The sequence below is a fragment of the Prionailurus bengalensis genome, chromosome C1 (assembly GCF_016509475.1).
Source record: "Prionailurus bengalensis isolate Pbe53 chromosome C1, Fcat_Pben_1.1_paternal_pri, whole genome shotgun sequence".
NCBI classification, from domain to species: domain Eukaryota; kingdom Metazoa; phylum Chordata; class Mammalia; order Carnivora; family Felidae; genus Prionailurus; species Prionailurus bengalensis.
In genome coordinates, this window is record NC_057345.1 from 35,507,203 (window position 1) to 35,531,232 (window position 24,030).

Here is a 24,030-nt window from a genome sequence, read left to right on the forward strand (position 1 = left end):
GAGTACCTTTTCCAGACTCTTCCTGCTTTCAGTGCAACTAGTCTGGCAGTGAGGCTACAGGGTGTGGAAAGTGAGGGCCAGAGTGTTGACAACTTGTTTTTTTGTTTTTGTTTTTGTTTTTGTTTTTTTTGTTTGTTTGTTTTAAAGTCCTGGCCTCTGTTTTTAGTAGAAAATATTTGGAAAGGTAAAACATATAAGCTCAGTCATAGAGAAGTTAAATGACTGCCTAAAGTCATTTAAGTACTGGGAAAAAAAATGAAGCCCAGTGCTGTTCAGTGTCTGTACTCAGGGTCTATTTGCTTGTTCTAGCACTGATTCTTTATCAGTTCATTCATCTATTTATCTATCATATATATATATATATATACACACACATATATATGTATATATATGCTAATTACATTCAAAATGTTGTGTAAATATTATCACTACTTATAAACTTTTAAATCACCCCAAACAGAGGCTCTGTACCTGTTAAACAATAATTTACATTGCCTCTCCCCTCAGGTCCTGGTAGCCTTGAATTTACTTTCTGTCTTTATTAATTTGCCTATTATAGATATTTCATATAAATGTAATCATACAATATTTATCCTTTTGTATCTGGATTATTTCACTTAGCATGTCTTCAAGGTTCCCCCAGGTTGTAGCATGTATCAGAATGTCATTTCTCTTTATGACTTAATAATATTCCATTCTATGTATATACCACATTTTGTTTGTTTATTCATATGTTAACAGACACTGGGTTGTTTCCAACTTTTGGCTATTATGAATAATGCCGCAATGAACACTGATGTTCTGTGTCTGAGTTCCTTTTTCCTTCCTTCCTTCTTTTCTTTCTTTTTTAATGTTTATTTTCAGAAAGAGAGAGTGAGCAGGGAGGGGCAGAGAGAGGCAGAGAGAGAATCCCAAACAGGCTCCACACTGTCAGCACAGAGCACAATGCAGGGTTTGATCCTACGAGCTGAACTGTGAGATCATGACCTGAGCTGAAATCAAGAGTCAGATGCTTAACCAGCTGAGCCACCCAGGTGCCCTGTTCCTCTTTTCTATTCTTCTGGTTATATACCTAGGAGTGGAATAGCTGGGTTATATTGTACTTCTATTTAAAATTTTTAGGAACAGGGGTCATGGCCAGCTCATGGCATGTGACTCTTGATCTTGGGATTGTGAGTTTGGGCCCTACACTGGGTATAGAGCTTATATTAAAAAAAATAAAAAATAAAAATTTCAAGAACAATCAAACTATTTTCCACAGCAGCTGTCCCATTTTACATTCCCACCAGCAATATACAACATTCCAATTTCTCCACATCCTTGCCAACTTTCTTTATTATTTTTTATAATAGCCATTCTAATGGGTGTGAGGTAATATCTCATTGTGGTTTTGATTTGCATTTCCCTAATGACTAATGATTAATGATGTTGAGTATCTTTTCATGAGCTTATTATTTATATATGTTCTTTGGAGAAATGTCTTTTCAAGTCTTTTGTCCATTTTTAAATTGGATTGGTTGTTTTTTTGTTGTTGAGTTGTAGTTCTTTATACATTTGTATATTAAGCCCTTTCAGATATATGCTTTACAAATATTCCATCCTATAGGGTGTCTTTTTACTTTCTTAACAATATTCTTGGATGAACAAAAGCTTTTAAGTTAAAAAAATTTTTTTAATGTTTATTCTTGAGAGAAAGAGAGAGAGACAGAGAGAGAGAGAAAGCATGAACAGGGTAGGGACAGAGCGAGAGAGGGATACCAAGCAAGAGAAGGTCACAAAATCTGAAGCAGGCTCCAGGCTCTGAGTTGTCAACACAGAGCCCGATGCAGGACTCGAACTCACAAGCCGTGAGATCATGACCCGAGCCAAAGTCAGACACTTAACTGACTGAGCCACCTAGGTGCCCCAAAAGCTTTTAAGTTTTTAAAGAAGATTTTAGTTTTAAGTAATCTCTATACACAATATGGGGCTTGAACTTACAACCCCAAGATCAAGAGTAACATGCTCCACTGACCAAGCCGGCCAGGCACCCCCCAAAGTTTTTAATTTTGATAAGGTCCAATTTACTTTTTCTTTTGTTGTTCATGCTATTGGTGTCATATCTAAGAATCCATTGACAAGTCAAGGTCATAAAGATTTATCCCTACATTTTCTTCTATGAAGTTTATGGCCTTAGCTTTTATATTTAGGTCATTGGTGTATCCCTTTACTTTTACTCCATCTGTATCTTTATATTTAAACTGGGTTTCTTGTAGACCACATATAATTAGGCTTTGGTGTTTTTGTTTCAAATGTGCTCTGTCAGTCTCTGCCTTTTGATTGGCATATTTAGACCATTAACATTTAAAGTGATTACTGATATAGTTGGATTAACATCTACCATATTTGTAACTGTTTTCTCTTTATTACACTTGTTCTTTGTTTCTTTTTAAAAAAATCTTCTCCCTTTTTTTTGTCCATCTCTGGCTTACAGTGAGCATTATTTTATAATTTAATTTTTTTTTCTCTCTTGTTATTTATACTTCCTTTGAAGGTTATTTTAGTGTTTACCCTAGAGTTGCAGTATATGTTTACAATGAGTCTAAGTTCATTTTCAAATAACTATACCACTTCATAATGTGCCTTCTAACAGTATTCTCAATTTTTCCTTTCCTTCTGTAATTTCATTGCTGTCATTCATTTCACTTATCTTTAAGCTATAATCACCCAATATATTGCTACTATACATTGATAGTATTATTTTAAAATTTTTAAAAATATTTTATTTTTAAATCTCTATACCCAATGTGGGGCTCGAACTTATAATCCTGAGATCAAGAGCTACATGTTCTACTACTGAGCCAGCCAGGCACCCCTGCTATTATTTTAAACAAGCAGTTATCTATTCATTCATTTAAGAATTTAAAAAAAATGTTTTATTTTACCTTCATTTATTCCTTCTCTAACACTCTTCCTTTCTTTATGTAGATCTGAGTTTCACATTTATGTATTTTTCCTTTTCTCTGAAGGACTTCTTGCAAAGCAGATCTACTGGCAGTAAATTCCCTCAGTTTGTCTAAGAAAGTATTTCTCCTCTACTATTGGAGGGTAATTTATTTGGATACCAAATTCTAGGTTGGTGATTATTCTTTCAACATTTTACATATTCACTTCACTCTCTCTTGCTTGCATGGTTTGTGAAAGTGATGTAATTTTTATCCTTGTTTCTCAATAGGTAAGGTCTGGTTTTGTTGTATGGTTTCTTTAAAAATTTCTCTGTCTTTGGTATTCTGCAGTTTGAATATATGTTTAGGAGAAAATATTTTGGTGTTCATATTTGTTGGTCTTCTTTGAGCTTCCTGGAGCTGCATTCTAGTATCTGTCACTAATTTTGGAAAATTCTCAGCCATTATTACTTCAAATATTTCTTCTGCTCCTTTCTTCTCCTTCTGGTATTCCCATGATGTACATGTTAGATATCTTTTCTAATTGTCCCACAGTTCTCAGATATTCTGTTCTAGGTACCTCCCCACCATTCATTTTTTTCTCTCTGCATTTCAATTTAAGCAGTTTCAATTACATTTATAATTTAAAATTTTGGAAATATTCACATGGTTCAATATTGAAAAGATACAGAAAGGTTAATAATTAAAAGTTCTTTCTCTCCCTCACCCCTGACTCTCATTCACCCACTTCTAACTTATATGCAACCAATAGTATCAATTTTTGGATTACATAACAGGATATTCTATGGTTAATAAGGAAATACATTATGTAGTTCGTCTCCTTAAAAACAACAACAACAAGAACAACGACAACAACAAAAACCTTAAAGAGTAGGGTAGTATATACATATTTGCATGTTATACCCCCCCCCCCCACATCAGCATATCTTGGAGATTCTTCCATATCAGTACATAAAGAGCTTCTTTTCCTTTAAATGGCTGCATAGTATTCCATTTATGGATGTACAGATCCACGACTCCTTATTCAAAATCCTTGGGTTTTGAATGTGTTTTGGAATTCAGATTTTTTTAAGTTACAGAGATATAATTTATGCATACATTGTACATAATTTTTGCAGTGGGCTTGGAGCAAGATCCCATAATTAAACACATTACTATTTGTGCAGGGAATGAATAAATATTCACACTAGTTGGGATGAAGAGCAAAATCAGTATTGTAATTTATCAATACAGAAATGAAATAGGGTGATATAGACCATAAATACTTGGTACTCTTTATTTCTAAGAAAACATTCAATAAACATAAAACCAAGCTAAATATCTCTACATACATATGCAGAGAATATTTGCTACATCTGGTTTCTTGAGGATATTGGATAAAAGGTTTCATCAGGTTTGCTATTAGAACTGAATATTTAATGATGGGGCAGGAATGGGATTCTTTACAACTAAAATAGATGACCTTTAAAAATGTGTAGTTCTAGGGTAACATAACTCATTAATATGGTTTTCTAGATAAGCAGTGTCTTCAATTAAGCAAGAGCCATAACCTCTTCACTGATAAACACGTTATTCAAGACCAATTAAGTGCTCATACATTTCCCCCATATTGTCCATGGAGATTTTTTCCATCTGTTATATTTCACCATAGTCATCAATACTAGTCTCATGCTTATTTGGGTTACACAATTTTAGCAATTTTTCTATCTTGCAAGGAATGTACAACAGGTACATAACATATTCAGTATTTTTTTAATATGAGATTGCTCTACTTCAGCGCTTTACAACCTTAGTGCACATAAAAGTCATCTTGAGAATTTGTTTAACATATAGATTCTTGGGCTACACTCACAGAGATTCTGATTCAGTGGATCTGGGAATTTGTATTTTTAACAAGCTTACAAGCAATGTTGATGCTACTTGTCCACTGACCACACTTTTGAGTAGCAAGGCTCTGACTTATTTAGATTTTTAGTCAATAAAATTTTAGCATAAGTAGTAAGACTATATATCTTTTCAGTAGTGACAAAATCCTTCAAAGTCTTTATCTACAGGTTTACTTTCAAACGTTATTGTAAGCCAAAGTGTCTGCCAAATATTTATCAATCATTCCAACCACCAGCAACTGTGTAAATGGCATCGTTAAGGTAGGCCTGATCAAGCTTCCACAATAACTTTTTAAGGAAGTATTAGACGTTAGCTGCTGCCAAGTATAGAGTATAAAAATTAAAAAATAAATATTACATTTGCTCTTCATTAGGAGTAAAATTTCTTGGTCACAAGAAGTTTAGGAGGGGTATGTGTGGAACGGTGTTCCAGGAATAGTATAATCAATATGGTTTTCTTCCATTCCTGTTTGTGTGCAATGAGTTCATATCATTGGTACAGATTATTAAGTCAGTTAGAAAATATCTCTTCGATTACTTATTCTTTTTTGTTTACACACTAACAATGAAATTGTGAACAACTTCTGAAACATCCTGGATGTTGGCTTTTTCTAACTTTACCTGTCCCCTGCATTGGCACATCCCAGAACTTTCAATCTGTGTTTAAAGTCCTTAAAATCTCTTGTTTGCTCATTAATCATTGTTATTTATTTATTTTTTAAAAAGAATATCAGCACTGCATACATATTTAGGACTAAGATTTTCATTAAAAATGATCTTAACAAATTTGTCAATATAACTTTCATCTACTTCATGGTAAGCAGAAGCTTCTTCATCATAGATATTCAGATATTTTATACCATGATGCTTCTTAACTTTCTGCAATCAATTCTGGTATTTTATACTCACCTTAAATATGTTCAGTCCTTCATGGCATATTCTAGCTTGTTTCATGACCAAAAATCATTCAGTGGCATAGTCACACTGCTTCATTGTTGAAACTATTCAATCATGCTCATGTCAACATCTTCATTTTTTGCCCTCTGAAAAATATTCTATTCTTCATTAGTTCTGGTCATTGTTGTTCTGGTAAAACTTCAATACTTTGTCTATTTTTTTTTCAAGTCATGTCATGTTAATTGCCACACCCTATTCTTTAGTAAGATGCCTTACAGACATACCTGGATCAAGTTTCTACACTAACTCTATTTTCTGTGCTACTAAAAATGATAGATGCTTCCATTTTTTCTTATTCTCATCTTCAATTTTCTGGACATTTTTATTGGACAATTAAACTCAAACAGACAAAACAACAACAACATAAACAAAGAAGGCAACACAGTATTAGTGAACAGCAAAGATGTATATGACTAAGAGTGATGAGACCAATGCCTAATGTCAGTTGGGGTCAGGTTTTGCTGTGGAACTTAACAAAAAAAGTTTGGATTTACAAAGCTTTTCAGATTTTGGAATTCCACATAAGAGATTTTAGATATATTTAATCAGTCTCCTATTGATGAATACTTAGAATGTTTCGAATATTTTGCAATCAGAAACAATGTTGGACTGAAAAACCTAGTACAAACATCATTTCACATTTGTACAAATATATTTGTAAGATAAAATCTTGGAAATGAAATTTCTGGGTCAAAGGATATGTGCACTATAATTTTCATAGATATGCCAAATTGCCCTTCACAAAGGGTTACCAATCTATACTCCCACTCCACATCTTTGCAAACACAATGTTTTATCAAAATGTTTTCTTTTATTTTGAAATAATTTCAAAATTACAGAAATTCTCCAAGAATAGTACAGAGAAATCTTTTCTTACCCTTGAAGCATTCAAAAGTATGTGACTTGACAGCCCATCACTCCTGAACACTGTAGTCTATACTTCTGGCAAAGAAGGACAATTTTCTACATACCCATAATACAACCGTCAAAATAAGGAAATTAATATTGATATATTACTACGATCTGCCAGATCCTATTCAAGTTTCACCAATTGTTTCAATTAAGTACTTTATAACAAACAGATTTCATACAAGATCATATTTGTCATGTCTCTTTAGTCTTCGTCATTTTGGGAAAACTCCTCAATCTTCCCTTGACATTTATGATCTTGACACTTTGTAGATTAGACCAGTTATTTTGTTAAGTATGTCCTTCTTTCTGGGTATGCCTGATGTTTCCTCAAGTTCTTATAGCTTCCTAACAGGTGATATATATAAATATGACTTGACCCATTTCTGATGGTATTAACTGTGATCATTTGATTAAAGTGATGTCTGCCAAATTTCTCTAATGTAAAGTTACACATTTTCCCTTTGTGATTGACAAGTATTTTGTGGAAAGATAATTTGAGACTATGTAAATATCCCTTATCAAATGTTCACCCACTAGTTTTATTATCCATTGATGTTTCTAGGCTGAACTAAGTATTATATGGTTGCCAAATGGTATATTCTTTTTTTCCCAAATGTTATATTCTCATTTCATCATTCCTTCCACAATTACCAGTTGGCATTCCACTCTATTCATGTATTTGTTTATACCATATAAAACTCATGGATATCTATTTTATTCAATGAGTTATAATCAGTTGCCATCATTACTTATCTATACATTTATGTACAGCTTTAAAACTGAGGTATAACTGACATACAATAATCAGTGCATATTTTAAAATGTAAAATTTGATAAATTTTGACATATGTATACCTCCAAGAAACTATCACCACAATCAAGACAATGAACACATACATCATTTCCAAAGCTTCCTTGTGACCTCTGGTAATCCCTTCTTCCCCTTCCATCATAGCTTGCCCCAGCTCCCATTCCCAGGAGACTACTGATCTTCTTTCTGTCACTATAGTGTGCATTTTCTAGAATTTTATATAAGCAGAATAATACAATATACGGCTTTTCCTTTGGTCTGGCTTCTTTCACTTAGCAATAATTATTTTGAGATTCATTCACATTGTAGTATATATCAATAGTTCGTTCCTTTTCATTATTGAGTAGTATTCCACTGTATGGTTATATCACAGTTTGTTTATCCCTTCACATATGGATAGATATTTGGATTGTTTCCAGTTGCTGGTATTAAAAACAAAGCTGGTGTGAACATTCATGCTGAAGATTTTTTATAGATACATACTTCCCTTTCTTTTGGGTGTTATCTAGGAGTGCAATGGCTGAATCATGTCTATTCAACTTTTTAAGAAACTGTAAAATGGTTTCTCAAAGTGGTCTTGCCACTTATGTTCTGCCTATGGTGTATGAAAGCTCCACTTGCTCCATGTCCTTGCCAGTCCTTGCTATAGTTTTTTGTTGTGTGTTTTTTTTTTAACTTTAGCCATTTTCTTATCGTGATTCTATTGTATTTCCCTAGGGACTAACGATATGGAACATTTTTCATGTGGTTATTTTCCATCAGAATATCTTTTTTGGTGAAATGTCTCTTCATAGCTTTGCTCATTTTTAAAAAAATAGGTTGTTCATTTTCTTATTGAGTTTTGAGACTTCTTTACATATTCTGGATGCAAGTCGTTTATGAGATACGTGATTTGCAAATATTTCTTTCAATCTGTTGCTTTTCATTCTCAACAGAGACTTCATAAAGCAAAAGTTCTTAATTTTGGTAAGACAATTTATCAATTTTTTCTTTTACAGATTGTACTTAAAAAAATTTTTTTTTAATTTTTTTTCAATGTTTATTTATTTTTGGGACAGAGAGAGACAGAGCATGAACGGGGGAGGGTCAGAGAGAGAGGGAGACACAGAATCGGAAACAGGCTCCAGGCTCTGAGCCATCAGCCCAGAGCCCGATGCGGGGCTCGAACTCATGGACCGCGAGATCGTGACCTGGCTGAAGTCGGACGCTTAACCGACTGCGCCACCCAGGCGCCCCTAAAAATTTTTTTTAATGTGTATTTATTTTTGAGACAGAGAGAGACAGAGCATGAGCATGGGAGGGGCAGAGAGAGAGGGAGACACAGAATCTGAAGCAGGCTCCAGACCCTGAGCTGTTAGCACAGAGCCCGATGCAGGGCTTGAACTCATGAACCACGAGATCATGACCTAAGCCGAAGTTGGACGCTTAACTGACTGAGCCACCCAGGCGCCCCTGGATTGTACTTTTAATGTTGTATCTACAAAATCTTTGCTTAATATAAAATAAAAATGATTTTTCTAATGTTTTCTTTTAAAAGTTTTATAGCTTTAGCTTTTACATCTAGGTCCTCAATCCCTCATAAATTAATTTTTGTGTATGTTGTAACATTTGTTGAAAAGACCATCTTTTTCTCAACAGAATTGACTTTGCCCTTTATTGAAATAAACTGACCACATATATATAAACTGGGACTTTCTTTTTCATTGATTTTTTTGTCTATCTTACCCCAATAATCCTATACTGGATACTATAGCTTTATAATATGTCTTGAAATTGGGTAGTGTTAGTCTTACCACTTTTGTTTTTCTTTTGCAAAGATGTTTTTGGCTACTGTAGGTCCTTTGCATTTTCATACAAATGTTAGAATCAGATAATCAATTTCTTTTTTTTAAAATTTTTTTTTAACATTTATTTATTTTTGAGACAGAGAGAGACAGAGCATGAATAGGGGAGGGGCAGAGAGAGAGGGAGACACAGAATCTGAAACAGGCTCCAGGCTCTGAGCTGTCAGCACAGAGCCCGACGTGGGGCTCGAACTCACGGACTGTGAGATCATGACCTGAGCAGAAGTCAGACGCTTAACCGACTGAGCCACCCAGGCGCCCCCAGATAATCAATTTCTATTCCAAAGCCTGTTGAGATTTTGATTGGAATTGCACTGAATCTATACATCAATTTGTAGAAAATCAACATTCAACAATATTGAGTTTTCTAATTCATAAGTGCAAGATATCTTTTAATTTATTTAGGTCTTCTTTCATTTCTCTCAACAGTGTTTTATGATTTTCATCATATAGGCCTTGAATCTTTTGTTAAATTTATTCTATAGTATTTCATACCTTCTTGATACTATTACAATAATTTTCAAATTTCAATTTCTGATTGTTCATTGCTGGTATATTGATTTTTGTATACTGATCTTGTATCCTGCAACCTTGCTAAACTCATTATTAATTTTAATAGCTACTTGTAGATTTCATAGGATTTTCTACATAGATGAGCATATCATCTGAGAATAAAGATAGTTTTACTTATTCCTTTTTTTTTTTTTTAAAGATTTTATTTTCAAGTAATCTCTACACCCAATTTGGGGCTTGAGCCCACAACCCTGAGATCAAGAGTCTCATGCTTCACCAAATGAGCTAGCCAGGCACTCTTACTTCTTCCTTTCTAATGAGGCTATCTTTTATTTCTTTGTACTGTCTAACCGCATTGGTTAGAACCACTGGTATGATGTTGAATGAAGAGCTGAAGGCAAACATTGTTACCTTGTTCCTGATGTTAGGAAGAAAGGATTCAATCTTTTACCATTAAGTTTAAGGGTAGCTGTATATTAGATACCCTTTATCATACCCTTTATCATGTTGAGAAAGTTTACTTCTTTTCCTAGTTTGTTGGGAGTTTTTACTGTTCTTATTAGGGATTAGTACTAGATTTTATTAAATGATTTTTCTGTAGTTTTTTAAAGTTTATTTATTTTTTGAGAGAGAGTGAGAGAGAGCACACATGAAGAGAGCAGGGCAGGGCAAAGACGGAGAGACAGAATCTCAAGCAGGCTCTGCGCTATAAGTGCTGAGCCTGACACAAGGCTCGAACTCACGAACTGTAAAATCATGACCTGAGCCAAAATCAAGAGTCAGAAGCTTAACTGACTGAACCACCTAGGTGCCCCACTTTTTCTGTATTATTAAGATGATGAAATAACCCAGGTGTTTTCTTTTTTACTCTATTATTATGGTGAATCACAGTGATTGCTTATTGAATGTTAAACTAAACTTACATTCCTGGGATAAACCCTACTTTGTCATGATGTTTTATCTTTTTACGATATATTATTGGATTCAATCTGTTAACATTTTTATTAAAAATTTTTGCACCTATACTCATAAGGATATTAGTCTGTAGTTTTCTAACATTTATTCATTTTTGAGAGACAGAGCGTGAGCAGGGGAGGGGCAGAGAGAGAGAGAGAGAGGGAGACACAGAATTCGAAGCAGGCTCCAGGCTCTGAGCTATCAGCACAGAGCCTGATGCGGGGCTCAAACTCACAGACCATGAGATCATGACCTGAGCCGAAGTCGGACGCTTAACCGACTGAGCCACCCAGGAGCCCCTGTAGTTTTCTTTTCTTATAATGATTTTTGACTGGTTTTGGTATCAGAGTAATGTTGGCTTCATAGACTGAGGTGGGAAATATTTCTTCCTCTTCAATTTTCTGGAAGAGTTTGTATAGAATTGCTATGTTTTCCTTAAATGTTTGGTAGAAGTGAAGCCAACTAGGCCTGGATTTTTCTTTGTGGAAAGGTTTTTAACTACAAATTCAACTTTTTTGAAATTCATTTCTATGTATTATTTATTTTTATTGTGATAAAATATATGTAACATAAATTTTACCATTCTAACCATTTAAGGGTACAATTCAATGACATTAAGTCTATTCACAATGTTGTGTAACTATCGCCACTATACATTTCCAGAACTTTTTCATCATTTCAAATAGCAACTCTATATTCATTAAATAATAACTAATTTCTCCAAGCTCTGTATTCTACTTTCTGTCTCTATGAATTTCTACTCTATTTTGCTTTCTGCCTCTTTGAATTTATGATATTAACTGTGGCCACTTTACTCAAGTGATGTCTGCAAGGTTACTCAATGGCAGAATTACACTTTTTACCTTTATGATTGATAAGTATTTTGTGGAGAGATGCTTTGATACCACACAAATATCCCATTGCTAATAAAATGCCCACTAGTTTAGCATCCACTGATGTTTCTTTGCTGTGGCTATTCTAGGTACCTCACATAAATAGAATCATACAATATTTCTCCTTTTGTGTCTGGTTTATTTTACTTAGTATGTATCAGGATTTCATTCCTTTTTACAACTAAATTAATATTCTAAAGAGTGTATATGTCATATTTTGTTTATTCATCTGTTTGATACATATTTCCAACTTTTTGTTATTGTGAATAATGTTGCTATGAACAGTGATATACAAGTATCTGTCTGAGTCCACGCTTTTAATTCTTTTGGGGTATGCCTAGTTCATTTTTATTTATTCTTGAATGAGCTTTGGTAGTTTATATCTTTCAAGGAATTAATCCATTTATGTTGTTTGTTTTGTTGATACAAAATTCTTCATAATATTCTTTTATTATTATTTTTATGTCTTTAGAGTTTGTTTTGATGTCACCTTTCTCAATCTTGGGATTGGTGATTTTTATCTTCTTTTTGACTTGATCAGTCTGGACAGAGATTTCAATTTTATTTTTTCTTTTCAAACAAACAATGTTTGGTTTCATTAATTTTATGTACTGTTTTTCTATATTCTATTTATTGATTTAGGCTCTGATCTTTATTATTTCCTTTCTTCTGCTTACTTTGAGTTTCATTTGATCTTTTTTTTAAATTTAAATTCAAGTTAGTTAACATACAGTGTAGTCTGGGCTTCAGGAGTAGAACCCAATGATTCATCTCTTACATGTGACACCCAGTGCTCATCCCAAAAAGTGCCCTTCTTAATGCCCGTCACTTATTTAATCCTTCCCCTGCCACCTCTCCTCCAGCAGCCCTCAGTTTGTTCTCTGTATTTAAGAGTCTCTCAGGGTTTACCTTCCTATTTTTATCTTCTTTTTCCTTCCCTTCCCCTATGTTCTGTTGAGTTTCTTAAATGCCACGTATGAGTGAAATCATATGATATCTGTCTTTTGCTTAGCATAATATCCTCTAGTTCCATCCATGTTGTTGCAAATGGCAAGATTTCATTCTTTTTCATCACCAAGTAATATTCCTGTGTGTGTGTGTGTGTGTGTGTGTGTGTGTGTGTGTGTGTGTAAGTGTGTGTGTGTACCTTCTTTACCCATTCATAAGTCAATGGACATTGGGCTCATTCCATAATTTGGGTATTGTTGATAGTGCTGCTAATAACATTGGGGTGCATGTGCCCATTTGAATCAGCATTTTTGTATCCTTTTGTATACCTAGTAGTACAACTGCTGGGTCATAGGGTAGTTCTACTTTTAATTTTTTGAGAAACCTCCATACGGTTTTCCAGAATGGCTGCACCAGTTTGCATTCCTACCAACAACACAAAGGGGTTCCCCTTTCTCCGCATCCTCACCAACATCTGTTGTTTCCTAAGTTGTTAATTTTAGCCATTCTGACAGGTGTGAGGTGGTATCTCCTTTTTCTAGTTTCTGGTTAAGGTGGAAGCTGAGATCACTGATTTGAAAACTTTCTTCTTCTTAGGTACAGGCATTTGGTGTCAAAAACTTCCTTCTAAGTAAAGCTTTAGCTATATTCCAAAAATTTTGATATGCTGTTCTTTTAATTTTCATTCAGTTTAAACATTTTCAAATTTTTTGTTTTTTATCCCTTTGTCCAGTGAGTTATATGGAAGTGTGTGATTTAATTTCTCCAAATTTGGTGGATTTTCCACATATCTTTTTATTATTGATTTTTAATTCAATTGAGGTTGTCTGAAAAGTTTTTTATTTCACCTTTGTTTCTGAAAGATATTTTCACTGATCTAGAATTCTTTAAAAGTACTTTATTTTTTTTTTAATTTTTTTTTCAACGTTTATTTATTTTGGGGACAGAGAGAGACAGAGCATGAACGGGCGAGGGGCAGAGAGAGAGGGAGACACAGAATCAGAAACAGGCTCCAGGCTCTGAGCCATCAGCCCAGAGCCTGACGCGGGGCTCGAACTCCCGGACCGCGAGATCGTGACCTGGCTGAAGTCGGACGCTTAACCGACTGCGCCACCCAGGTGCCCCTTTAAAAGTACTTTAAAGAATTTTCTCCACTTTCTTCCAGTTTACACTGCTTCTAGTGAGAAACATGCTCTCATGTTTATCTTTTGTACATAATGTCTTTTTTCTCTAGTTACTTTTAAATAAGACTTTCTCTTTAAATACTGGTTTTAAGCAATTTGATTAAAGTGTGCCTTGGTATAGTTTTCTTTGTGTTTCTTGTGCTTGAGATTAATTGAACATTTTGGATCTGTAGTCATTCTATCCTGCTTGGAATCTGACATTCTATGCCATACCACTGCCATTCCCACCCCCACAGAGATGTCTATTATCAAATTTATTGATTTTTGCCTATAAGAGTGAAAATATTATGTCAGGGTAATTCTAATTCATATTTCTCAAGGGGGGACAAGGATTTTAATTGTTTAAAAGTTACTTGTATCTTTTCTACAACTGTCTGATCATATCCTTTGTTCAGTTTTTGTATTGGTGTATTGCTCATTTACATATTGATTTATCTGTATCTTTTACCTTTTCCATAATGAGTATGTATTTTGAGGGGCAACAAGATAGTTATTTTTTTAAAAATGCTTTAAAATAGCCATAGTTTCCTGTTATCAAAAAAATACTCACAACCCATGCTAGCTAGTATTTCATTATAGCTTCTCAGGGGCTTATTTTCATCTTCTTTGTAATTAAACCTACCTAGATAACAGGGAGGTATGTGAGCTTAAAAACTTGAGAGTTACTCTGGGCTGCCTATTTTCTGCCAAGGATCCCTGGAAATATCACAAACTCTCATAACTATAAAGAGATTTATAGCACTATCTTAGTCATGACTTTACTGGATCTTCCAAAGGCCCCGAAAGGCTGACAGGATCACTGACAATGACCCCCATTTTATAGACTTTGAACCTAAGGATTGTAAAGGTGAAGTAACTATCATACAGAAGGTTAGACTTAGAAGTTATCTTGAAGATGATTTCATACTATGTACTCAGCATCCCACAATTAGTAACAGGCAAAACTCTGGCTTGGACCCAGGTGCTCATTCTAATGGCAGCAATCAAAGTAGCCATCTATTCTAAGTTGTCAAGTATATCACTTGAGTAGTCACTCTAAGTAGTCAAGAATAGCTTTTCTTCTTCAGGAGACTGCAGACCAAGCCCTTGATAGGCCATGACTGGGCCAGCATAATGGGGGTGTTGGAGCCTAAAGTCTATCTATGCTCACCTTTGGCAGCGGTCAGCATGGTGGAGGCCAGTTCACACTGCTGTGATTCCAAGTGTCCAAGCGTGAACCAGCGAGGATAACGGCTGGGCACCACAGACACCATATGGTGAGGGTGAGAAGTGTCTCCTGTAGAAGTTGAGCTTTCTAGAACAGGTAACCTAGAAGACCCAGGGAGAGTCATCAGCCACCATCCAGACCCTTACTGTTCTGAGCTACCTTAGAGAAATTTGTTCTTTGCTGGGGAGGAACTGGGCAGGAAAGGGTTAACTATGAGTTTTAAAGGTTTTAAAACTTAGGGGCACTTGGGTGGCTCAGTTGGTTAAGCATCCAACTTTGGCACAGGTCACGGTCTCATAGTTCGTGAGTTTGAGCCCCACATTGGGCTCTGCACTGACAGTGTGGAGCCTGCTTGGGATTCTCTCTCTCTCTCTGCCACTTCCCATTCCCCCCTCTCCCCTCTCAAAATAAATAAATAAACTTAAAAAAAAGGCTTTAAAACTTCAGAGTACTATACTGTAAATGAGGTAAGTGTCTGGGTACAAGTAGAACTCAAGCTGAATACTCCTTACTGCAAATGGATTTGAAAAGCAGTTCAAAAGCCCTACGATTATTTTATAAAGTATAAGAAATATATGCCAAGGAATCCTCAGCAGTCCTTTTCTGGTTCAAGTGAAGAGCTGTCACAGCCTTCTTATCTAACTAAAATTCTTCTGTATGGTCTGCTGCATCGTAGAGGTCCACCTGCCTAATCCAAGGATCCTGTTCTAGTTTGAAAATGAGATACCCATAGCTCACTGTTCTAAATTCTCGGTGTAGAAACACTTACTCTTACTTCCTTCAGATGTATCTGGTGACCTATGCCTGGGAACCATGATTCATTTGAGCTATGGAAGGGCTTCAGCTTCTTCTCAGTCTGCCTAATGGGCCTCAGAATCAGAACAAAGATACTCAGGTCTTGGGTGCTCCCTATCTATTAAAAACTCAGGGGCTTCCTTGGACAACCCACCAAGAGTACAGGTAGCCAAATGGGTCACCAGCAAGGCATTCCAAATAGGAACCCTACATCATGTGAAAATCCTTGAGCCATTTTGGGGTAGGCTTGGTGCAATATTGTTAGGTCCAACAGAATAGACAGAGGGTAAGAGAAGAAAGTGAGATACACAAAGCGCAATAGAGACTTCTGCTTTGATGGAGGCAACTGGACTGGGAAAGGGCTACCTACCTCATGGCACGTAAGGCTAATTTATAGGACAGGTCTGGATCATGAGGCAGTAGAGCTGAGAACAAATACTTGGCAAAGGTATGCATGGGAACACTCTCTCGGTGAATGACTTCTCCTAAACCACTGAAGGGGCCCCCTGCAGGAAGAAGATAAGACAGCCAGTTATTTATCTGTATGCTTCTAATTTGCCCACCTGGACTAGGGTCTTGCACATGTTTGCTGGCCATGGGAACTTTCACTACACTTTCATGTAAAAAAATATTTCTGTGCAGTGCTCTGTTGGAGGGGAACCCAGAATCATGGGCCTAAGACACTGTGACAAAACTCCTCTCTACTTACCTTCCAGTAGTAAGATACATTGTTTCTGCAGTGTTTGCACTAGCTCATCGTCCAGCTGTAGCTCCTGAAGTCGACTTAGGAGCTGCTCCTCATTACGGCACACCTTGTCCTGTGCGTAGAGGCCTTCAGGCATCACCCTCTGTTGACCCATCCCCATCAGAGCAACTTCCAGGGCCAATGACAGGTAGGATTCATGGCTGTTTGGGCAGCCTGTAGCCATAGGTACATGCTGGTACACAGGGGGTCTGCTTTCATTCATATCTGAGGGCAACAGGGGACCAGATTCTTTAGGTCAGCTCTGTGGATTTTTCTGCTCCTCTCTCCCTCCCACTCTGGAATAGTGACAGTTAAGTCATCAGATAGCACTGGGAAGCTGAATCAGAACCCTAGAGCAGTAAGGAAAATATACTGAAAAAAGCTTATACAGAGCCACAAAGATTCCCAACTCCTTCTCAGTATGTGAAGTGGGTAGACCAGTTGGGGAAGAAGAAGATCTTATATTAATTGCTAACACATTATGTAATACCATGATTATCTGGTTTTGTATCTGTCTCTTTCAGGACAGTGTAAGCATCTTAAAGAGAAGAGACTTTAACTCATTGCCCTATGCATCTCCAGGGCATAGCATATGGAAGGAGCTAAGTGTATATTAGTGGTGAATAAATCCCAAGTACAATCTCAGGTTTTCAAGATGTAAATGTCATTATGTAGATGAAACAGACCAAAGATTATGATTTCCTTTCATGGAATTAGAGGGAAGATAAGGGCAGCTCTAGCTTGGGCCACCCCTTGTATCTTTACCCAGAGAAATCCAAATCCATCCAGTTAAACTATTACTTTTGTAACATTGACAACTTCTATGTTACTATTACTTCATATGTTCTACTTCTAGGTTCAAAGTTTCAGAAAAAGAGCACAGGTTTAAAGTCTTACACAGGTTTAGAGCCTTGGTTCCTTTTCTTTATCCCTCCACTCATCTGGTAAGTATTTATGGAAAACTATTAAATGAGATGTATTGCACTAAGTGCTGGGATCACAAAGATAAGTAAGTCATAATTTCTGCTTTCAAGAAGCTAAAGTCTAGTACGATAATCACCTGTAAACAAACTGTAATGCAGTGAGCTAAATACTATAACAGACGTATGTATATAATATAGTGATGGCATAAAGGAAAGAAGAACCAATTCTGTCTCTGGTCCTTGCTACTTTGAGACTGCTAAGTTCCTTTCCTTCTAGTTTTCATTGGTAAAATTGGTATATAACCGTCATGAGGGAAAAAGTTAAAAGGAAATATGAATACTATGAAATCGCAAGGGTTACACACACTCTTCTTGTTGGAAGTTCTTTTCCACTTCACGACTGCTCTGAGGCTTGGCCTCGGCCTCGGCCTCCTGAAATCCCTCTCACTCTTCTTATTCCCTTTGGATCACACTCTTTAGGCATTTATAGTATAGAAGTGAGGGGAACAAAGGAAGGCTGGCAAGGTAAAATGGGAGAATAGGACAGGGCCAGTCTACAGAGTGGGAAAGGAAGGTGGCAAAGAAAGGAAGGCCAAGGCAACCCGTCAGGGCAGGTCCAATTTGGATAAGAGAAAAAAGGCTGCATGAAATGTAGAATAGAGTCTGGCAGGGAGGAGAGGGCTACCAAGGGCAGTTCCAGCTCTCCTCAGGCTGACCCCTGTACCTGAAACTTCCAGATAGCCATCATCGTTCAAACGGCAGGCCTCAGTCAAAGTGAGAAACAGGCAGCCAATGGGATCCAGTGGGTGGCCCACCCAACCTTCCAGGTTTGTGATGGTTGTGGTTCCTCTCTGTAACAGTTCTGGAAATAAGCAGACCCAAATTTTAGAAAGTGATGGAGACACACTGCTCTCTGTCCCTGCCTGGGTCTCCTCATTAGTCTCTTTCAGGCACTAGCCTCAAGACTTCAAGAAAATCTTCCCTCTTTGTCTTGCCTTGGATTCATAGGACTGGTCACAAGTTTATCAGTCAGATGTAAGGTCTTGAGGTCTGCATTTAGGCTTCTCACTGGCAGCACAAATATGTAAATATAATTTTACAGTTTTAAAAAGGTCATCTTATACTAGATCTAGTGGGCCTTCCAACTACCCTGTGAGGGAGGCAGACCAGCATTATTGTTCCCATTTTGCAGATAAAAAACCCTGAGATTCATAGAGATAAAGTCAGGCATTCCACACAGCAAGTAGAAAAACCTGAAATTCTCGGGGTGCCTGGGTGGGTCAGTGGGTTAAGTGTCCGACTTCAGCTCAGGTCATGATCTTATGGACTGTGAGTTCAAGCCCTTCGTCGGACTATGTGCTGTCAGTTCAGAGCCTAGAGCCTTCTTCGGATTCTGTGTCTCCCTCTCTCTCTGCCCCCCCACCCCACTCTGTCTCTCAAAATATGAATAAATGTTAAAAAAAAAAAAAGAAAAGAAAAACCTGAAATTCTCTAGCTCCTGCCACTCCATGAAATTTTATGAAAATAAAATAGTAGGCCTTGTAGCCCCTAAGGATCCTCATCAGCCCCAGCCTAAGGAGTTAAGATGGCTCCTTATCACTATACCTTTCTTCTGATGCTTGTAGATTTCCAGTTGCCGTTGCTGCTGCAACCTCAGAGTATTGATAATGGCCACTGTGAGTCTGAGGGCCTCTTTTGGATAACCATGGGAACGCAGGGCATCAACCCGAGCACAGGCTGTAGGCACATGCTCTACCAGATGAAGAAAATATTTTGGTTGGGTTAGATTTTCCAATCAGGAAAATTCATATTTGGCAAAGGGAGTTTGTGTTTTGCTCAGTTCCTAAAATTCAACTGCTATCTACTCTGTACCAAGACCAATGTTTTATTTTTTAAGAATATAACTGAGTAAGTCACAGGCACTACCTTCAAAGAGCTACCATGCAGCCTCAGTATGGCATAGAAAGGAATACATAGCTAGGATAATAAAATGTAAGTACCTCTTTGTGAACTTGTACTATGGGAACCCAATGGAAGTAGCAACTAACTGCCTAAAGGGAAAGGCCTCATTCATTCATTAATCCTACATTTCCTGAGAACCTATTATATGTCAACTCATTTGCCAGCAAAAGGAAGTAAAAACGTGCAAGACAGGTTGCAAGCATTTACATTCCTACCAGTAGTAAATGAGAGTAACTATCTCCACGTAACCTTTCCCACACCATAAACTAATTATCTTTATTTTAAAAATCTCTGGGGCACCTGGGTGGCTCAGTCAGTTAAGCATCAGACAGTTGGTTTCAGCTTAGGTCATGATCTCACAGTTCGTGAGTTTGAGCCCCACATTGGGCTCTGCACTGACTGCGGAGCATGCTTGGGATTCTCTCTCTGCCCTTCCCCTGTTTGCCCTCTCTGTCTCTCTCAAAATAAATAAATTAATTAATTAAAAAAAAACCTCTCTGACCATTTGATAATCAAAAAATGGTAATTCAGTCTTGTTTTGATTTTCATCTTTGTTTACTGATGAGGTGTATACATTTTCACATTCTTATTAGATTCATGTTGTAGAAGTATTGGATCAAAGAGGAAAGATGACCAAAGGAGACTTCAGGTACTGGCCCACAGTGAGTCTGGCCAAGGCTTTCAAAAGAGAGATAGGGACATACATGCATATTCAGAAAGATCTTGAGAAAGACAAGGATAAGAGGTGAAGGATAGAACTAGGGAATTGGGAGAAGATATAAAAATATATGTCATTGTTGTAAGACTCAGAAAATGAGTATTTTTTAAAAAAATACTGTCTGTTTTGGAACGGGCATCCTGTGATAAAGTCAAGAAGAGACTGACAGTCAGCCAGAGGAAGGTTTAAACCCACAGTAGAACAGCTCTGTTCCTTTATGATTTGCGGGTTAGCAAAGGTGGAAAGGAGGAAAGGAAGACAGCTTGGTGACAAATGCAGATAATGCCCTAGTTACTAGCACAGTGTAACTGAAGTTTCAAAGTTAGTGCATTTTTAGCAAAACATATTAATTTCAGAGTAGATTATACTGTTGCTCAGCAAATGTTGACTAAGAGCTTATGAACTGATGTTTAATGGTTTTATTAGTACTCTTTGAGATTTACTGACTCCTTTCCTTTCCTAAAACTCAGGAAACAGAACACAAATTCCAATGTTTGAGGTCATTGTACCTCAGCTAAGTACACATGCAAATGGCTGAGGCTTCACATAAATACCCTGAGTCACTAGTTAAGGCCCCAAAAGATCTGTCCAAATTGTAGTTGTGTTGCCAGCACCTATGCAGATCTGGCCTGGCACAAGTTAAGACTGGGCTTTGAAATTCTTAGAGTAGAGGAGAGGTACACTTACCAAGCCACAGTGGCTGGCCTTGGGAATTAAACAGTAGTCTCTCGCTTTCCTGCTGGCAGGCAGGAGCTGTATATATATCGCTGCTTATTATTCGCTGTAAATGGCTGTCCTGCCAATGTAATTCACGGCCCTCAATGGCTCTAGTGAACACTGTTCGTCTTGGTCTGGATAAGGAGTCTGGGGAAAGAAGGAAATGCAGCAGTTCAATGACAGGTAATCTGAAGTTCTAACTCTTATATGTCTTCTTCAGAGTAGGAGGAAGAGAAGAAGAATAGTTTGTGGTTAGTGAGAGCAGCCATTCTACCATCTGTCTAGGTACCATCTGTCTAGGTGCTGTCTCTTTATTGGATAGCCCTTAATGTATCTGTGCCCTGTATGGGAACAACCTTTCTCCAGAGATCTATAGCTGCCTTTTTACTTCTACAGAAGACCAATTTCTCCTAGGACCAAGAGCCACATGAAAGAGAAGAGGGACTGTGGTGCCCAGCTGCTCAATTATGAGGATACAAACTGCTTCTATAGAAGTCAGAATAAGAGAGAAGCAGTTAGGTAATTTCCCTGGCCTATTTATAACCTGTCTCACTTACAGCATGACCCTTATCAGACTAAGGACTTCGATATAATTGATATTAAAAGTTGAAAAAGAGCTGAAGCCCTGTGTATTCTGGTCCCTTTATCATACTGATACCTATAGGCTTACAGGCTTGTTCTCTAATGTGAAAAACTGATGCTGACAAGACTAATTAACACGGAGTCTTACCATGCCATATCTCTTCAGGAAAAAGGCTGCAAGGAAACCAAAACAGCTTAGGGTGGTATATAGGAAGACCACGTGAAAGATACATTGTCACAAACTGTATATACAGAATGACTCATAGAAATTACATTTAAGGAAATAAAAAAACCATAAAGGATTATTTAATTGACTCTCTGCCAGATTAAGGGCAGCTGTAACTATTTTGGGATCAAGGGCTAAAGTACTATGCAGATGTTTCCAGAGATGCCCAAATGTGGGGGTGTGTCCACTGAGCCTGTGCAAAAAAAATGGGAGGGAAAGCCAGAGGATTCAGAATGTACATGAAAGAAATGAACATATTTATTCATTAAGCAAAAGTCCTTAGAATATAGTCATCTCTTCAGAAGTTGATATATCCCATAGTGTATGGGCTTGGATGATTAAGTTAGAAAAGCACTGACCATATCTACTGAAATGTCTTCTCCTTCATATTGTCCCTCAGTAGAAGCACAATGTACCTTCTACTGGCTATAGTCTAAGCACCTCTCTTCCTGAACTGAGATTCTACCTTGGGTCTGCTCAGCCCATAGTGGGGATTAGGCTCCCAATATTCATTAAGTCTGCAAATAGTGAGTGCCTACTACATAGCAGGTACTTGTTCCAGGTGCTGAGGACATATAAAGTCCCTGCCTTTATGGGACTTGATTTTTTTAAGTTTATTTATTTATTTTGAGAGAGAGAGAGAGCATGAGCAAGGGAAGGGCAGAGAGAGAGGGAGAGAGTGAATCCCAAGTAGGTTCTGCATTGTCAGTGCAGAGCCCGATGCAGGGCTTGATCCCATGAACCGTGAGATCATAACCTGCACCAAAATCAAGAGTCAGATGCTTAACCGACTGAGCCACCCAGGAACTGTGGGCCTTTACAGTTAAATGGGCAGAGATAGTTGAATAAATATATAGTATATCAGATATATCAGATGGTTATGAATACTATGGAAAAGACTAAAGCAGGATTAAGGAGAAAGGCAAGCTGGTATTGGGTGGGGGTTGTTTTAAATTGAAAAAAAATTTTAATGTTTATTTTTGAGAGAAAGAGAGAAAGAGAGAGACATAGTGCAAGCGAGGGAGAGGCAGAGAGAGGGAGAATCTGAAGCAGGCTCCAGGCTCTGAGCTGTCAGCACAGAGCCCGATGTGGGGCTCAAACCCACAAACTGTGAGATCACGACCTGAGTCAAAGTCATATGCTTAACCAACTGAGCCACCCGGGTACCCCTATTGTTTTATATAGAATGGTCTCTAGTAAGGTAACATTTGAACAGAAAGCTCAAGCAACTGAAGAGCAAGCCTTAGGCATAACTAAGGGAAGAGTATTCCAGGCAAAAGTAATAGCAAATGCTAAATCCTGAGGTGGGAGCATATTTGGAGTGTTTGAGAGCAGTGAGGAGGCCAGTGTACTTAGGATGGAATGAGCAAGGAGCAAAATCATAGGAGATGAGGTAAGAGAGATACTAGCAATCCCTGGAGACTTGCTCCAAGGGCCTTACAGGCCATGAATGAAAGATGAGAAGTCACTAGAGGGCTTTGAGTTGCTGAAGGTACATGGTGTGACCCACTTTTTAAAAGGATAACTGGCAGCAGTATTGAGAACACACCATAAGATGGAAGGGGAGAAGCAGGAGGAGCAGTTAGGAAGTCAATGCAATAATTTGAGAAGGATGATGGCAACTTGGCCAGAGCAATAAGCAGTAGAGATAAGAATATACAGATTCTGGATATATTCTGAAGGTAAAGGCAATAGTATTTGCTCATGGAATAGATCTGGAGTGAGAGAGAAAAAGAATCAAGAATGGCTCCATGGTTTTTAAGACAGATTTGCCATATGTGGAGATAGGGAAGACTATAGGAGAGCAGGTTTGGGTGGGGCTTATTAGGTAAGAAATCCTACTGAGATGCCTATTAATATCAAAGTGGAGATATTGAAAAGACAGCTGAACATACAAGTCTGAAGTTGTCAAGAGGAAAATTCTGGTCAAGGAGATATAAATCTTGGAGTTGTTGGTATACAGATGATTATTATAACAATGCAATCACCAAGGGAGTATGTATATAGAGAGCAGTGGTTTGATGACTGAACCCTAGGCACTCTAACATTTTAGGTTAGGAAGCGGGGAGGAGACAGTAAAGGAGACTGAGAAGGAGGAACCAATGAAGTAAGAGCAGAACCAAGAGAGTAGTGTTTTGGAAATAAGATGAAAAACGTGTTTGAAGGAGAGAGTAAACAATTGTAACAAATACTACTGTCAGGTCAAGTAAGATTATGACCAAGAATCAACCACTAGATTTGGCCATATTTAGCAACAGTGACCCATACAAGAGCAGTTTCAGTAATGGAGGGATGAAAGCTGACT

At 37.3% G+C, this 24,030-nt stretch overlaps 1 protein-coding gene across 1 annotated transcript in view; it reads right to left on the minus strand.

Annotated features, from left to right (window-relative positions):
- The window catches only part of ZSWIM5 (zinc finger SWIM-type containing 5), a 256,853-nt gene that overhangs the window by 14,653 nt on the left and 218,170 nt on the right, over nt 1-24,030 (minus strand). Inside the window, exons 6-11 of the mRNA XM_043574788.1 lie at nt 20,888-21,064; nt 19,126-19,272; nt 18,245-18,382; nt 16,562-16,822; nt 16,223-16,358; nt 15,001-15,158 (exon numbers count right to left, since the gene is read on the minus strand). Of these exons, the coding sequence (XP_043430723.1) occupies nt 15,001-15,158; nt 16,223-16,358; nt 16,562-16,822; nt 18,245-18,382; nt 19,126-19,272; nt 20,888-21,064 (1,017 nt within the window). The remainder of the gene's footprint in view (nt 1-15,000; nt 15,159-16,222; nt 16,359-16,561; nt 16,823-18,244; nt 18,383-19,125; nt 19,273-20,887; nt 21,065-24,030) is intronic.